Source organism: Hylobates moloch, unplaced genomic scaffold (genome assembly GCF_009828535.3).
Source record: "Hylobates moloch isolate HMO894 unplaced genomic scaffold, HMol_V3 SCAFFOLD_5, whole genome shotgun sequence".
Classification (NCBI taxonomy): domain Eukaryota; kingdom Metazoa; phylum Chordata; class Mammalia; order Primates; family Hylobatidae; genus Hylobates; species Hylobates moloch.
In genome coordinates, this window is record NW_026652280.1 from 84338954 (window position 1) to 84356381 (window position 17428).

At 45.2% G+C, this 17428-nt stretch overlaps 1 protein-coding gene across 4 annotated transcripts in view; it reads left to right on the plus strand.

The window, feature by feature from the left end:
• The window catches only part of CAPN1 (calpain 1), a 31698-nt gene that overhangs the window by 6539 nt on the left and 7731 nt on the right, over nucleotides 1-17428 (plus strand). For all 4 annotated transcript variants that reach the window (XM_032153395.2, XM_032153396.2, XM_032153394.2 and 1 more), the window contains exons 8-10: nucleotides 207-292; nucleotides 666-740; nucleotides 838-998. In XM_032153395.2, coding sequence (XP_032009286.1) covers nucleotides 207-292; nucleotides 666-740; nucleotides 838-998 — 322 coding nt within the window. The remainder of the gene's footprint in view (nucleotides 1-206; nucleotides 293-665; nucleotides 741-837; nucleotides 999-17428) is intronic.

A 17428-nucleotide genomic window follows, 5' to 3' on the forward strand; every position in this document is an offset into this window, starting at 1 on the left:
AGGCATGGTGGCAGGTACCTGTAATTCCAGCTATTTGGGAGGCTGAGGCAAGAGAATTGAATTGCTTGAACCCAGGAGGCGGAGGTTGCAGTGAGCTGAGATCATACCACTGCACTCTAGCCTGGGTGACAGAGCAAGACTCTGTCTCAAAAAAAAAAAAAAAGTGCCTGCTGGGAGCTAGCACTGACAGGAGCTCTGACAAATAGGTGAACTACCGAGGCCAGATGGTGAGCCTGATCCGGATGCGGAACCCCTGGGGCGAGGTGGAGTGGACGGGAGCCTGGAGTGACAGGTGAGGGGCAGTGGGCACTATCTGGGGTGCCTTGGGAAAGCTGTTAGGTGCCCCGACATTTCTGCTCGGGGCTCTTCCAGGCCAGACTGGACCCAGGATTGAGCAGAGGGGCCCATCTTCACAAGACTGGGTCTGGGGGACTGCTCTGACAAAGCTCAGGCCGTGCGGGCCCCTGTGCCCGGCCATCAGGTGTGTGCAGGGTGTTAGACTGGCCCTGATGAGACCACCTCCTAGAAGCGGAACCTTGGGGCTTGACCTTGAGGAGGCCACCTGGGCTGGGCCGGGGGAAGACAGGCCAGGGTAGACAGGCCCCAGGGACAGAGGCCAGGCAGGTCAGTGCCCACCAGCCCTGGCAGAGCCCTGCTCCTCACAGCTCCTCAGAGTGGAACAACGTGGACCCGTATGAACGGGAGCAGCTCCGGGTCAAGATGGAGGACGGAGAGTTCTGGTGAGCGCCCCTTCCCCTTCTACTCCACCTCTCCACCCCTATACATCAGCTCTGTGCCCTGACGGGCTGTGCCTCACCTGTGCACTTCCCCGCTCAGGATGTCATTCCGAGACTTCATGCGGGAGTTCACCCGTCTGGAGATCTGCAACCTCACACCCGACGCCCTTAAGAGCCGGACCATCCGCAAATGGAACACCACACTCTACGAAGGCACCTGGCGGCGGGGGAGCACCGCGGGGGGCTGCCGGAACTACCCAGGTGCGTAGGGGCGGGCTCTGGGTCTTGCTGCTTCCTGGCTTAGGGGCTCCAGAAGGCACGTCATCTCACTGAGCCTCCGTTTCCTCACTTGCAAGATATAGGCTGATCTCTTGAATTTGCTTTGAGGAGTAAAATATTAAATGTCCTCGTAAATTTTAAAGAGGCATGCTTGACTCACCGTCTTGGGGCCTGAGCCTAGGGTGCTCATGAGGGGCAAAGATCTTGTGGTCATCCAGCCACCTGCCTGTCACTCCTTTCCTGGGCCCTTCCCTCCTGCTTTTGCTTTTTTTTTCTGAGACAGAGTCTCACTCTGTCGCACAGGCTGGAGTGCAGTAGTGTGACCTCGGCTCACTACAACCTCCATCTCCCAGATTCAAGCAATTCTCCTGCCTTTAGCCTCTCGAGTAGCTGGGATTACAGGCACCTACCACACCCAGCTAATTTTTGTATTTTTAGTAGAGGCAGGGTTTCTCCATGTTGGCCAGTCTGGTCTCGAACTCCTGACCTCAGGTGGTCCGACCACCTTGGCCTCCCAAAGTGCTGAGATTACAGGCGTGTGCCACTGCGCCAGGTCCCTTTTGCCTTCTCTTGCCATCTTTCTCTGGGCTTCTAGATCCATGTGGCTGACGCGGGCCACAGCCTGGCCTCTCAGTTCCTTGTCACTCTCACCTGCAGCACACTTTTTCTCTACCTTAGCTCAGCCCCCACCACGAGGGCACCAGAGCTGCCTTGCCTTGCAAACACCCGCTCTCTGACCTCCGCCTTCGACTCTTTCCACTCCCTTAGTCTTCAACCCTTGGACCAAGCCAGTCCGTTGAACCCACCACTTGTGTACCATCCTGCCTCTCCCATCTTGCCCTCTCTCCTTACCTAGGTTAGAGCTATCATTTTAATCTTGTTCCTACAAACACTTTCAGTCCCCTGGCCCCTGTCTCCCATCATCTGGCACAAAACCCATCCTAGTGGAACCCAGCTCTCCACTGGCTTGAGAACCATTGAGTGTGGCAGGAGAGAAATCACATAACTGATGCCATATTTTCTCTGTCAATTCATAGCCACAAATCTCAAATGAGCATTTTCCATGATCCCCAGCAATTCCACTATTGGTTAGTAACGTTTCCACTCTCACCTTGACCTCTCCCCACTGTTACTGTCACCTTCAGGCCTGGCCTTGCACTTCATTGAAAAGATAGACTTCATCCTGCAGGACACCTTGTGTTCCCACCTCCAAATCCCCCAGCCTTCTGCACCTGTGCCTGTGTCCTCATTGCCTCCCCACCTGCGACAGTGGCAGAACAGTCCCTGCTCATGGGGACCCCCACGTCTGCACCAGATCCCATTCTCCCTCACCTCTGAAAGCATTTGCTCCTTCATCTGTCACCTCTCTCTCCAGTGTCATTATGGAGAGTCCTCTGTCTTAACACAAAGCAACCCTCTCAACCCCACTTCCCTGTTCATTTCTCCGCCCTCCTTCAAAGCACAATTTCTCAGGAATTATCATACTCCCTGTTTCCTTTCTCACTTCTGCTTCATTGCTTAACCCTTCCCAGTCCAGCTTCATCCCTACTATGCTGCTAAAACCACCCTTTCAAAGATCACTTACAGCTTTGGCCTTGCCAGATCCGCCGCTGCTCTGTTCTCCTGTGCTACATCCTCAGCACGGCTCCCTGCCCTCTGTTTTGAAGCATTCTTCTCCCTTGTAGGGATCCAATTTCAGTCTTTCCCCAAATAGATAACCACCGTTCCCTGTGCCATTTATTGAGAAATACATCATCTCGTCTCTCCCCAGCAGCACTAGCGCCCTCACCTAGTCCCGAGGTATGTGTTGGTCTGTTTCTGGACTCACCATTCTGTCCCTGGGTCTATCCCTCTGCCAATAACACATTGAATCCATTACTATAGATGTGTAAGTCCTGCTGTTGCACAGGGCAAATTCCTTCTTCAAGAGTCTCTTAGCTATTTTTTTTTGTTGGTTTTTTTTTTTTTTTTTTTTTTTGAGATGGAGTCTTGCTCTCTTGCCCAGGCTAAAGTGCAGTGGTGCGATCTTGGCTCATTGCAACCTCCACCTCCTGGGTTCAAATGATTCTTCTGCCTCAGCCTCCTGAGTAGCTGCGATTACAGGTGCCCGCCACCACACCCAGCTAATGTTTGTATTTTTAGTAGAGACGGGGTTTCACCACGTTGGCCAGGCTGGTCTCAAACTCAACTGATCCGCCTGGCTTGGCCTCCCAAATTGCTGGGATTACAGGCGTGAGCCACTGCATCTGTCTTAGCTGTTCTTGACCTTTGTTTTTCCAAATGAATTTTAGAATCAGTTTACCAAGTCTTTTGAAAAATCATTTTGAGATTTTAATTTGGAATTACATGAAACCTATAGACCAATTTGGGGAGAATTGACATTTTTATAATTTTAAGTCTCATCCAAGGATGTGGTGTATCTCTTCATTTATTTTGGCCTTTAATGTCTTTCAATAGAATGCTGTATTTTTTATCATAAAGAATTTATACATCTCTTGAGATTTAATGCTAGGTACACTATAATTTTGTTTCTATTATAAATAGTATGTTCTTTAAAATTACATCTCCCAAGTGATCTTGTTGCTCATATGATAACATGCATTTGACCTTTTAGATGTATTTTTTATATCCAGCAAATTTTTTAAAACTGTAATTAATCTTACTGATTCATCTGTATGTATTTTTTGGCACGATCTTAGCTCACTGCAACTTGTTTCCCTGGTTCAAGTGATTCTCGTGCCTCAGCTTCCCAAGTAGCTGGGATTACAGGCGTATGGCACCACACCTGGCTAATTTTTGTATTTTTATTAGAGACGGGGTTTCACCATGTTGGCCAGGGTGGTCTTGAACTCCTGACCTCAGGTGATCTGCCTGCCTTGGCCTCCCAAAGTGCTGGGATTACAGTGAGCCACTGCATCCAGCCCTTTTTGGTTTTCTAATTAGGAATATAGCATCTGCAAATAATGACAGATTGTTTCTTTTCTAATTCTTAGAACTTTTGTTACTTTTTCTTGTCTAATATGCTGCCTAGAACTGTAGAGCTTCCTGCTCTTGTTCCTCCCTTTTTTTATTTTTATTTTTAGGAGCAACCCTATTAACTAAGCCTCACTCTTAAAGGGGAAGTTTTCACCACTAAGTAACTTTCTAATCTAGGTCTTTTGTGGATACCTTTTATCAGACTAATGAAGTTTAATATTGTTAAATACTTTTAATTGTCTACATTATGATGATAGTATGCTTTTTTCTTTTATTTATTAAAATGGTCCCAGGAGTTTGTGAACAGCTTGGGCAATACAGTGAGACCTCATCTCTACAAAAAATTTAAAAAATTAGCCTGGTATGGTGGTACACGCTTGTAGTCCCAGCCACTCAGGAGGCTGAGGAGGGAGGATCATTTGAGCCAGGGAGGTAGAGGCTACAGTGAGCCATGTTTGTGCCACTGCACTCTACCCTGGGCAACAGAACATGACCCCGTTTAAAAAAAAAAAAAATGGTAAATTGCATTTGTTGCTTTTCTAATGTTAAATCAACTTTACATTCTTGAGGTAAAAACGACATGGTCATGAGTGACATTTGCCTGTTATTTTCCTTTCTCATACTGACCATACTGGTATCAGTGCTATGTTCGTCCTGTACAGTGAGGTGGGAAGTGTCCTCTCTTTTTCTGTTTCCTAGAAGAGTTTACCTAAGGTGGGAGTGATTTGTTGCTTGAATGGTTGGTAGAACTTGTCTGTAAAGCTGTCAGGCTTGCTTTTTTCTTTGTATGAAGATTAATGATATTCAGTATTGAAAGTTAAAGGTTATAGAATTGTTCAGATTTTCTGTTTCTTGAGCCGATTTTGATAAGTTGTATTTTCTTTTTCTTTTCTTTTTAAGAGACAGGGTTTTTTTAGAGACAAGTTACTCACTGAAACCTTGAACTCCTGAGCTCAAATCCTGCCTCAGCCTCCTGAGTAACTGGGACTACACAGGTGTGAGCCTCTATGATTGGCTAATTTTTTATTTTTATAGAGATGGGGGCCTCACTATGTTGCCCAGGCTTATCTCGACTTCCTGGGCTCAAGTGATCCTCCCACCTTGGCCTCCCAAAGTGCTGAGATTACAGGCATGAGCCACTGTGCCCAGCCCTGAGTTGTATTTTCTAATAATTTATTCTTTGCATCTGTTTTCAAAGTTATTAGCACAAAGTTATCCTTAATATACTCTTTTTTTTTTTTTTTTAAAGACAGAGTCTCGCTGTCGCCCAGGCTGGAGTGCAGTGGTGAGATCTCGGCTCACTGCAGGCTCTGCCCCCCCGGGGTTCACGCCATTCTCCTGCCTCAGCCTCCCGAGTAGCTGGGACTACAGGCATCCGCCACCTCGCCTGGCTAATTTTTTGTATTTTTGTAGGGATGGGGTTTCACCGTGTTAGCCAGGATGGTCTCGATCTCCTGACCTCGTGATCTGCCCGCCTTGGCCTCCCAAAGTGCTGGGATTACAGGCATGAGCCACCGCGCCCGGCTCTTTTTTTTTTTTGAGACAGAGTCTCGCTGTGTTGCCCAGGCTGGAGTGCAGTGGTGCCGTCTCAGCTCACTGCAAGCTCTGCCTCCTGAGTTCACGCCATTCTCCTGCCTCAGCCTCCCGAGTAGCTGGGACTACAGGGGCCTGCCACCACTCCTGGCTAATTTTTTTTTTTGTTAGTAGAGATGGGGTTTCACCATGCTCTTGATCATCTGACCTTGTGATCCTCCTGCCTCGGCCTCCCAAATTGCTGCGATTACAGGCGTGAGCCACTGCACCCAGCCCCCCCAATATACTCTTATGTCTCGTGTATAATAATGTCTCCTTTTTATGCATGGGATTGCTCGTTTGCATTGTCTCTTTTGTCTTTATTAATCCTGCAAGAAGTTTGTCAATATAAATCTTTACAAAGAAATGACTTTTGGCCAGGCGCGCTCAGGAGATCGAGACCATCCTGGCTAACACAGTGAAACCCTGTCTTTACTAAAAATACAAAAAATTAGCTGGGCGTGGGGGCAGGCATCTGTGGTCCCAGCTGCTCAGGAGGCTGAGGCAGGAGAATGGCGTGAACCTGGGAGGCAGAGCTTGCAGTGAGCCGAGATCGCGCCACTGCGCTCCAGCCCGGGCAACAGAGTGAGACTCCGTCTCAAAAAAACAAAAAAAAAGAAATGACTTTTGACTTTGTTGGTCCTTTGTATAGTATTTCTTTTTCTTTTATTATTTTTACTTATTTATTTAGAGATGGGGTCTTGCTCTATTGCCCAGACTGGAATACAGTGGCACAATCCTAGTCCTCTGTGATCCTAGGTCACTGCAGCCTAAATTCCTGGGCTCAGGTGATCCTCTCACTTCAGCCTCCCAAGTAGCTGGGATTATATGTGTGTGCCACAGTGCCTGGTAGCATTTTTTTTCCTATATCATTAATCTTTACTGTTTATTTTCTCATTCCTTCTTCTTTGGATTTATTTATTTATTTATTTATTTATTTATTTATTTATTTATTTATTTTTGAGACAGAGTCTCACTCTGTCACCTAGGCTGGAGTGGTGCGATCTCGGCTCACTGCAACCTCCACCTCCTGGGTTTAAGCGATTCTCTTGCCTCAGCCTCTCAAGTAACTGGAATTACAGGCATGCGCCACCATGGCTGACTAATTTTTTTTTTTTGTATTTTTAGTAGATACCAGGTTTCACCATGTTGGCCAGGCTGGTCTTGAACTCCTGACCTCAACTGATCCGCCTGCTCTGGGCTCCCAAAGTGCTAGGATTGCAGGCGTGAGCCACCACACTCGGCCTGGATTGATTTTTTGACTTTATTTTATGACTTCTTAAATTAGATGCTTATTTCATTAATTTAGATTTTTAAAATTTAAGCAACTAAAGTGATAAATTTCCTTTTAAGTACATCCTTAATTAAGTTACACAATTTTGATACATAGTGTTTTTGAAAACTGTGAATGAATATAATTCACACACCAGAAAATTTGCCTTTTAATGTGTGAAATTTAGTGGTTTTTCGTGTACCCACAGTGTTGTGTAAGCATTACCGTTATCCAGAGCATTTCTTCACCCCCTCCCCCGAAAATCCTGTAACTATTAGCTGTCACTTTCTATCCCTTTCTCCCTAGCAACCACAAATCTACTTTTTGTCTCTATAAATTTACCTATTCTGGACTTTTTTGCCTTCGCATAATGTTTTCAAGGTTCATTTATGGTGTAGAAGTACTTCATCTCTTTTTTATGGCAGATTAATCTTCCATGATATGGATATACCACATTTTGCTGATTCATTCATCAGTTGATGGACATTTGTGTTATTTCCAGTTTTTGGCTATGTGAAGAATGTTGCTGTGAACATTCATGTGCATGCATTTGAACATATGTTTTCAGTTCTCTGGGGCCTATAACTAGGAGTGAAATTGTTGGGCCATAGGGTAATTCCATGTTTAATTTTTTTTTTTTTTTTTTTTTTTTTGAGACGGAGTCTCACTCTCTCACCCAGGCTGGAGTGCAGTGGCGCAATCTTGGCTCACTGCAAGCTCCACCTCCCTGGTTCACACCATTCTCCGGCCTCAGCCTCTCCGAGTAGCTGGGACTACAGGCGCCCGCCACCACGCCCGGCTAATTTTTTTGTAGTTTTAGTAGAGACGGAGTTTCACCGTGGTCTCGATCTCCTGACCTCGTGATCCGCCCGCCTCAGCCACCCAAAGTGCTGGGATTACAAGCGTGAGCCACCGCGCCCGGCCCATGTTTAATTTTTTGAGGAACTGCCAATTGTTTTCCAAAGCAGCAGCACCATTTTATATCCCCACCAACAATGTGTGAGGGTTCCGATTTCTCCACATCCTCTTCAACACTAGTTATTGCTCTTCTTTTTGATTATAGCCATCATAGTGGGTGTGAAGTGGTATCATTGAAGTTTTTTGGGTTTTTTTGTTTTGTTTTGTTTTGTTTTTGAGACTGGGTCTTGCTCTATCGCCTACGCTAAAGTGCAGTGGCACGATCTTGGCTCACTGCAACCTCTGCCTCCCAGGTTCAAGTGATTCTCCTGCCTCACCCTCCCTTAGTCCCTAGCTGGGACTACAGGTGCACACTACCACGCCCAGCTAATTTTTGTATTTTTAGTAGAGATGGGGTTTCACCCTTCAGACCAGCCATGTTGGTCAGGCTGGTCTCAAACTCCTGACCTCGTGATCTGCCCACGTCAGCCTCCCAAAGTGCTGGGATTATAGGTGTGAGCCACCGCGCCTGGCCAATTTTCTGAATTTTTAAAATCATGAACTGATGTGCTTTTTGTGCATCAATTGAGATGATCGTTTGAGGGTGTTTTCCCCTTCATTCTATTAATGTGGTATATTACATTGATCGATTTTCCTTTGTTGAACTACCCTTGGATTCCTGGGATAAATCCCACTTCATCATGGTGTATATTCCTTTTAATATACTGTTGGGTTGGGTTCATAGCTTTTTTTGGGAGGGGGTGGATTTTTGCGTCTATATTCATAAGTGATATTGGTCTGTAATCTTCTTTTCTTGTGTGTCTTTATCTGGCTTTAAGGTAATGCTGGCCTCCTGGGATGAGTTAGGAAGTGTCCCCTCATCTTCAGTTATTTAGAAGAGTTTGAGGATTGGTGTTAATTTGTCTTTAAATGTTTGGTGGAATTTTGAAGCCATCTGGTCCTGGACATTTCTTTGGTGAGAAGTTTTTTGTTGTTGTTGATTCAGTCTTTTTATTATTATAGGTCTATTTAGATTTTCTATTTTTCCTAGGTCAGTTTTGGTGGTTTGTTTCTTTCTACGAATTTGTTCTTTTTGTCTATATTATCTAATTTATTATCATATAATTGTCCATAGTAGTTCCTTGTAATCTTTTTATTTTTGTTAGGTTGGTAGTAATGTCCCTCTTTAATTCCTGATTTTAGTAATTTGAGTCCTCTGTCTTTTCTCCTGTTTAGGCCAGGTAAAGAATTGTCAATTTTGTTGAGCTTTTCAAAGAACTAACTATTGGTTTTATTGATTTTTCTTTATTGTTTATTCTCTATTTCATGTATTTGGACTTTAATCTTTATTATTTCTTTTCTTCTGCTTGCTTTGGGTTCAATTTGCCCATTTTCTTTTTTCTTAAATCCCAAGAACCAGTGAATTTTCATTTTCTAGTTTCTTTTTTTAATTTAATAAATCCATTTTTTATTTGATATATCATAGTGGGACATATTTTTGGGGTACATGTGATATTTTGATAATGTATACGATGTGTAATGATCAAATCAGGGTAATTGGGATCCATCGCCTCAAACATTTATCTTTTCTTTGTGTTGGAGACATTACAATTCTTCTCTTCTAGCTATTTTGAAATATACAATAAACTATTGGTAACTATAATTTCTCTGCCTTACTGTCAAATACTAGAACTTATTCCTTCTATTTAACTGCCTTTTCTAGTTTTTTAAGGTGGAAAGTTAGGTTATTGATTTGATAGCTCTCTTTTAATATATGTACATTTTTCATGGCCATGCTATGTAATTTCTCATTACCATTATCATCTCTTTCCGATAAACTAGTTATTTTAGAAGAATGTTTTTTAAAACTTAAAAAAATTTCTAACTTAATTTTCTTGTGGTAAAAAAATGTGACCTACATAAGATCATAGCTTTGAAGTGAACAGAAGCTGGTGCTATGGCTCAGTGTATGATGAATTTTCGTAAAGTTTCCTTTGTTCTTGAAAAGACTGGCTAACAAATTGTGACTGTAGGTGAAGCACTCCTAAGTATTTTAAATATGATAATTAGCTTAACTCACACTGAGCCTATGAGGCAGGAACTATTATTATCCTTATCTTAGGGATAATAAAGAAACTGAGGCACAGAAAGATTTAAGCAACTTGATGAAGTCACTGATCTATGAAGTGGCAAAACTGGGATTTGAACCCAGGCAGAGGGATCCTGAAGTCTGTTCTCTCAGCCAGTATGCTATTCTCTGAGTACTAGGGGGATTGTTCTATAATTTTCCATTATATCAAACTTATTGTTTTGTCTGCTTAATCTATCAATAACTGAAAGAAAGATGATAAAAATCTTATAACATCCTAATGGCTTTGCCAATTTCTCTCTGTACTTCTATCAGTTATTTTTCATTATATATTTTGAGCTATGATATTTGGTACATCACATTTAGAATTCTTCTTTCAAAACATTTTTTAAAATCTAGTGACCACCTTCATCTCTAATAATTGTTTTTACTTTCAAGTCTATTTCAGCCAATGTTTCTATAGCTAATTCAGGGTTTTTTTGTTGAATTTTTAAAATATATCTTTTTATACTGTTTGATGTCCAATCTTTCTATAGCCCAATGTTTTGTTTTCTTGTAAACAGCGCTAGCCAGCTTTTTAGTAATCCAGTTTGAAAAATTTTGTCCACACTGGGCGTGGTGGCTCACGCCTGTAATCCCAGAACTTTGGGAGGCCCAGGTGGATGGATCACCTGAGGTCAGGAGTTCGAGACCAGCCTGGCCAACATGGTGAAACCCCATCTCTACCAAAAATACAAAAATTAGCCGGGCAGGGTGGGTGGGTGCCTGTAATGCCAGCTACTCGGGAGACTGAGGCAGGAGAATCACTTGAACCTGGGAGGCGGAGGTTGCAGTGAGCCAAGATTGTGCCATTGCACTCCAGCCTGGGTGGAAAGAGCAAAACTCTATCTGAAAAAAAAAAAAAGAAAAAAGACAAAGGAGTATTTTGTCCTTTGACTAGAGAATTTAGTTCATTTACACTCACAGTGATTAATGCTGTCTTTATTTCAGCTGACTTACTGTGTGTACTTATTTTCTGCTTGTCTTTCTTGTCATGCTGCCTTTTGTATTGAGTTCCTGCTTTTCTCTCTACTAGTTTTTTTCTCTGTGAGTTTGAAAGACAAAAGAGTTTGCTTAATACATACTAAAGTTAGTTAATCAGTGTCTTTTTTTTTTTTTTTTTTTTCTCTGAGACAGGGTCTGGCTCTGTCACCCAGGCTGGGGTGTGGTGGCATGATCTCAGCTCACTGCAACCTCTGCCTCCTGGGCTCAAGCCATTCTCCCACCTGAGCTTCCCGAGTAGCTGAGTGGTACTACAGGCGCACACCACCATGCTTGGCTAATTTTTGCACTTTTTTGGTAGAGATGGGGTTTTGCTCTGTTACCCAGGCTGGTCTCAAACTCCTAGCTCAAGCCATCCACCTGCCTCGGCCTCCCAAAGTGCTAGGATTACAGGCGTGGCCACTGTACCCAGCCCTAATCAATGACTTTACCCTCCTCTTGAACAATGCATAAACCTTAGAAATTCAGCTTGAATCACCCCTTTCCTTTGTTTATTATGCCATGGTGGGCTAGTATTTTAATTCTAAAGTTTTGTTTTTCCTGCCATAATTTAAACATCATCATGATTTGAGATAGCCCATGTTATTTGGATTACCCGCAAAATAACAGTATTTTTGTTCAGCATTCTCAGACCTTTCATCTGAGATCATTTTCCATCCACCCGAAACATATCCTTTTGTATTTCCTTTGTTTTGTTTTCTTTTTGAGCAGGCTTGATCTCCTGGTCTCAAGTGAGCCTCCCACCTCAGCGTCTCAAGTAGCTAGGACTACAGGCACATGCCACCATGCCCAGATAATTTTTTTGGGGGGGACTGGGGGGAGAGTTGACGGAGTCTCGCTCTGTCACCCAGGCTGGAGTGCAGTGGCGCGATCTCCACTCACCGCAACCTCTGCCTCCCAAGTTCAAGCGATTCTTCTGCCTCAGCCTCCCAAATAGCTGGGATTCTAGGTGTGCACCACCACACCCAGCTAATTTTTGTATTTTTAGTAGAGATGGGGTTTCACCATGTTGACCAGACTAGTCTCGAACACCTGGCCTCAAGTGATCCACCCTCCTCAGCCTCCCAAAGTGCTGGGATTACAGGCGTGAGCCACTGTGCCCAGCCCCAGGTTAGTCTTGAACTCCTGGGTGCCACTGATCCTCTTTCCTTTGCCTCTTAAAGTGCTGGGATTACAGGCATGAAGTACCACACCTGGCCCTTTTTGTATTTTTATTTTTAGCAAGGGTCTGTTGGTTATAAACTTTCTCAGTGTCTGTCTAAGATGCCTTTATAGTGTGCTTATTCTTTTTTTTTTTTTTTTTGAGATAGAGTCTCGCTGTCGCCCAGGCTGGAGTGCAGTGGCGCGATCTCGGCTCACTGCAGGCTCCGCCCCCCCAGGGTTCACGCCATTCTCCTGCCGCAGCCTCCCAAGTAGCTGGGACTACAGGTGCCCGCCACCTCGCCTGGCTAATTTTTTGTATTTTTAGTAGAGACGGGGTTTCACTGTGTTTGCCAGGGTGGTCTTGATCTCCTGACCTCGTGATCTGCCTGCCTCGGCCTCCCAAAGTGCTGGGATTACAGGCGTGAGCCACCACGCCTGGCCTATAGTGTGCTTATTCTTGACAGTTCTCTGGATATAGAATTCTGGCTTGACATTATTTTCAGCCTCTTAAAGACACTATTATTCCTTGTTCTGCTTCCATCATCACTATGTGAGCCAGGAGTCTGTCTACCTTGCCTTCTGGAAAAAATCTTAATTTTTCTTTTTCTTTCATAGTATACGATTCACCATGATGTGTGGAGGTATGGATTTCTTTTCATTCTGCCTTGAATGTATTGAACTTCCTGGCTATGAATTGATATCTTTCAACAATTCTAGAAAATTTGTAGTCATGATCTTTGAGAATATCACCTCCTTCCCACTCTCTGTATATTCTAATCAAATCTAAACTGAACCTTCTCACTCAATCCTCTCTTTCTCTTAACATTGCTTTTAGATTTCCCATCTCTTAGTGTCTCTGGATTGCATTCTGGGTTGTTCCTTCAGCTCCTTTCTCAGTTCACTAATTTTTTTTTTTTTGCTCTGTCAAATCTGTTGGTTATTTCTTCCAAGAACTTAATTTCAATTTTAAAAATTTTATTTCTAGAAGATGTAATGGATCTTTTTAAATCTGTTCATTTTGCTCAAATTTTCAAACTTTTCATTTATTTCTTTAAATATAGTAAGCATAGTCTTATATTCTGTGTCTGATAAGGTCAATATCTGAAGTCTTAGTGGTCAGTTTTTGTCCACTGTGGCTGCTGCTCAGTTTTCACGCCTTGTTTGCTTGTGAGAGCTCTGCCTTGTTTGGCCTAGAAGTTCATCCATGAGAGAGTTCTTTGAGTCCTCAGATAAAGTTAAATTGCTCCAGGGTGTTTCTGCTAGTCACCTGGAATGCCACCAATCCAGAACACCTTTTTCGTTCTTTTTTATTTACTTATTTTTTGAGACACAGTCTTGCTCTGGCTGGAGTGCAATGGCATAATCTCAGCTCACTTCAGCCTTGACCTCCCAAGCCCAAGGGATCCTTCCACCTCAGCCTCCCCAGTAGCTGGGACTACAGGCACACACCACCATGCCCAGCTAATTTTTAGAGATGGGATTTTACCACCTCGCCCAGGCTGGTTTTGAGCTCCAGGACTCATGCGATCTGTCTGCTTCAGCCTCCCAAAGTGCTAGGATTACAGGCGTGAGTCTGAGTCACCACACCCAGCCTTGTTCTTTTTTTTTTTGAGATGGAGTCTCACTCTGTCGCCCAGGCTGGAGTGCAGTGGTGTGATCTTGGCTCACTGCAACCTTTGCTCCCCAGGTTTAAGCAATTCTCTGCCTCAGCCTCCTGAGTAGCTGGGATTACAGGCGTGTGCCACTACGTCTGGCTAATTTTTTGTATTTTTAGTACAGACAGGGTTTCACCATCTTGGCCAGGCTGGTCTTGAACTCCTGACCTCGTGATCCACCCACCTTGGTCTCCCAAAGTGCTGGGATTACAGGCATGAGCCACTGCACCCGGCCGCCTTGTTCTTTTTTTGAGACAGGGTCTCACTCTGTCACCCAGGTTGGAGTGCAGTGGTGCAATCATAGCTCACTGCAGCCTCAGCCTTCTGGGCTCAAACTATCCTCCCAAGTAGCTGAGACTATGATAGAGACACACACAACACGCCCAGCTAACTTCTTACATTTTTTGTAGAGATGGAGTCTTGCTAGGTTGCCTAGGCTGGTGTTGAACTCCTGGGCTCAAGTGATCCTCCCACCTCAGCCTCCTGATTTACCTGGGACTACAGATCCATGCCACCATGCCTGGCTCATTTGGGTTTTTTTGTTTTTTGTTTTTTGTTTTTCTGAGACAGAGTCTGGCTCTGTCGCCCAGGCTGGAATGCAGTGGCGCAATCTCAGCTCACTGCAAGCTCCGCCTCCCGGGTTCATGCCATTCTCCTGCCTCAGCCTCCCAAGTAGTTGGGATACAGGCGCCTGCCACCACGCCCGGGTAATTTTTTGTATTTTTAGTAGAGACGGGGTTTCACCGTGTTAGCCAGGATGGTCTTGATCTCCTGACCTCGTGATCCGCCCATCTCAGCCTCCCAAAGTGCTGGGATTACAGGCGTGAGCCACCACGCCCGGCTGTCTGGCTCATTTTCTTACTTTTTGTAGTGATGGGGTCTCCCTATGTTGCCCAGGCTGGTCTTGAGCTCCTGGGCTCAAGCAGTCCTCCCACCTCGGTCTCCCAAAACACTGGGATTACAGTCCATCAGCCACTGTGCCTGGTGCAGGATGCTTTTAAAACTAAATTATCTTCTTAAGGTTTCACAGGCAGTGTGAATCAAAACTGAAAGGTCATGTGAAGGCTGGCTTGAGGTTATTTTTTCCTTCCCTCCAGGGAGGTTTAATTTTCTTTCTTTTTTTTTTTTTTTTTTTGAGACACGGTCTTGGTCTGTTGCCCAGGCTGGAATGCAGTGACATGATCTTGGCTCACTGCAACCTCCGCCTCCCGGGTTCAAGCGATTCTCCTGCCTCATCCTCCGGAGTAAGTGGGACTACAGGTGCCCACCACCATGCCTGGCTAATTTCTGTATTTTTTCAGTAGAGACTGGGTTTTACCATGTTGGCCAGGCTGGTCTCAAACTCCTGACCTCAAATGATCCACCTGCCTCGGCCTCCCACAGTGCTGGGATTACAGGCGCTTGCCACCATGGCCACCTAATTTTTGCATTTTTAGTACAGATGGGGTTTCACCACATTGGCCAGGCTGGTCTCAAACTCCTGACCTTAGGTGACCAGCTGCCTCAGCCTCCCAGAGTGCTGGGATTACAGGCGTGAGCCACTGCACCTGGCCATATATTACAATTTAAATATACTATTAAATATACAATTTAAATATACTATTTAAAGTATATTCACAGAGTTGTGCAACCATCACCACATCAATTTTAGAACATTTCATTATCCCAAAAACAAATGAGGTACTCCTTAGCCATGACTCCCCAGCCCTCCCGGCAGCCCTGGCAACCACAAATCTACTTATCTCTATGGATTTGCCTATTCGGAATATTTCATGTGAACAGGATCATATAATACATGGTCCTTTGTGGCTGGCCGTTTTCACTTAGCATAATGTTTTCAAGGTTCCTCCATGTTGTAGCATGGATCAGTATGTTGTTCCTCTTTGTTGCCAAATAATATCCCACTGGTTGGCTCTATATTTTGTATATTCACTCTTCAGTTGATGGATAATTGGGTAGTTTCATCCACTCATCTGTTATAAATAATGCACCCATTAACATTCTCTCTCTCTCTTTTTTTTTTTTTGATATGGAATCTTGCTGTCTTGCCCAGGCTGGAGTGCAGTGGCATGATCTCAGCTCACTGCAACCTCTGCCTCTGGGTTCAAGCGATTCTCCTACCTCAGCCTCCTGAGTAGCTGCGATTACAGGCATGCGCCACCACGCCCAGCTAATTTTGTGGGTTGTTTGTTTTTGAGACTCAGACTTACTCTGTCACCCAGGCTGGTGTGCTGTGGCACGACCTCAGCTCACTGCAACCTCCGCCTCCCAGGTTTAAGCGATTCTCCTGCCTCAGCCTCCCAAGTAGCTGGGACTACAGGCATGGGCCACCATGCCTGGCTAATTTTTGTATTTTTAGTAGAGGTGGGGTTTCACCATATTGGCCAGGCTGGTCTCAAAACTCCTGACCTCAAGTGATCCATCTGCCTGGGCCTCCCAAAGTGCTGGGATTACAGGTTTGAGCCACCGCGCCCTGCCACACTCTTATGAACAAGCCTTTGCATGGACACGTTTTCATTTCTCTTGGGTATAGAGCTTGGAGTGGAATTTCTGGGTCATGTGAAGCTCTGTGTTTAAGCTTTTGAGAAACTGCCAGAATGTTCTTCGGAGCAGCTGCAACATTTTACATTCCCGCCAGCATCCTGTGAGGTTCCCATCCCTCCACATCCTCACCCAAGTTGTTATTATCGTTAATATTATTATTGTCAATGGAGGGCAGGGGATGCAGTGGCTTATTAGTGCCTTTAAAAATAAGTTTTGCAGTTTACCGTTCTATCCCGCAGTGGGTTGTTTTAGTCAAGAGGGTTCTTTAGGCAGCAAAATCACCCAACTGCCAGAAATGCAAGCCCCTGCCTTCCCTTGCTGGCTGGCTGTGGCCTCCTGTCGGACCCCTGCTTTTTCTCTTGCCCTCTTCTAAGTTGTCCACGCAGCACTCGAGCCACCTTTTAGAGTCCTAATGCAGTCACATTCCTCCTTGCTGCAAGCTGTGGGAAGGTCCTTACCCTTTGCTTCAGTCCACACGCCCTAGCCCCTGGCCGGCTCCTGCGAGCTCTGCCGTCTCCCTGGATCTCCGTGTTTTCTGGAGCCTCCGTAGGCGCTCCCTGTGCGCAGATGCGTGGAGCCCTTCCCCACCTCTGCTCTGGGGTGCCCTCTGCCTGGCTTCTGCTTCTCAGCGGCTTGCCAGGGCAGCCCCTTCGGGTCTCAGTGCATAGGCCCCCTACTCTGATCTACTCCTGCTTGCTTTTCTTTTTTCTTTTTTCTTTTTTTTTTTTTTGAGACGGAGTCTCACTCAGTCACCCAGGCTAGAGTGCAATGGCGTGATCTCGGCTCACTGCAAGCTCTGCCTCCCGGTTCCACACCATTCTCCTGCCTCAGCCTCCTGAGTAGCTGGGACTACAGGCGCCCTCCACCACGCCCAGCTAATTTTTTGTATTTTTAGTAGAGACGGGGTTTCACTGTGTTAGCCAGGATGGTCTCGATCTCCTGACCTCGTGATCCACCCGCCTCAGCCTCCCAAAGCGCTGGGATTACAGGCGTGAGCCACCGCGCCCGGCTCCTGCTTGCTTTTCTTTGCAGTTGCTCTGCTCACTAACCTAACAGACTTGCTCAGACTGAAGCCTCTAGTTTGCAAATGCAGGCTGTGAGGGCATGGACCGAGCCTGGCCCAGCCTGCCCATCACCCTGCATGCTGCAGGTGCTCAGTAATATTTGTTGAATGAATGAATGCGTGTACAGGCACGTGCTGAGGAGGCTTGGGGGCCACTTG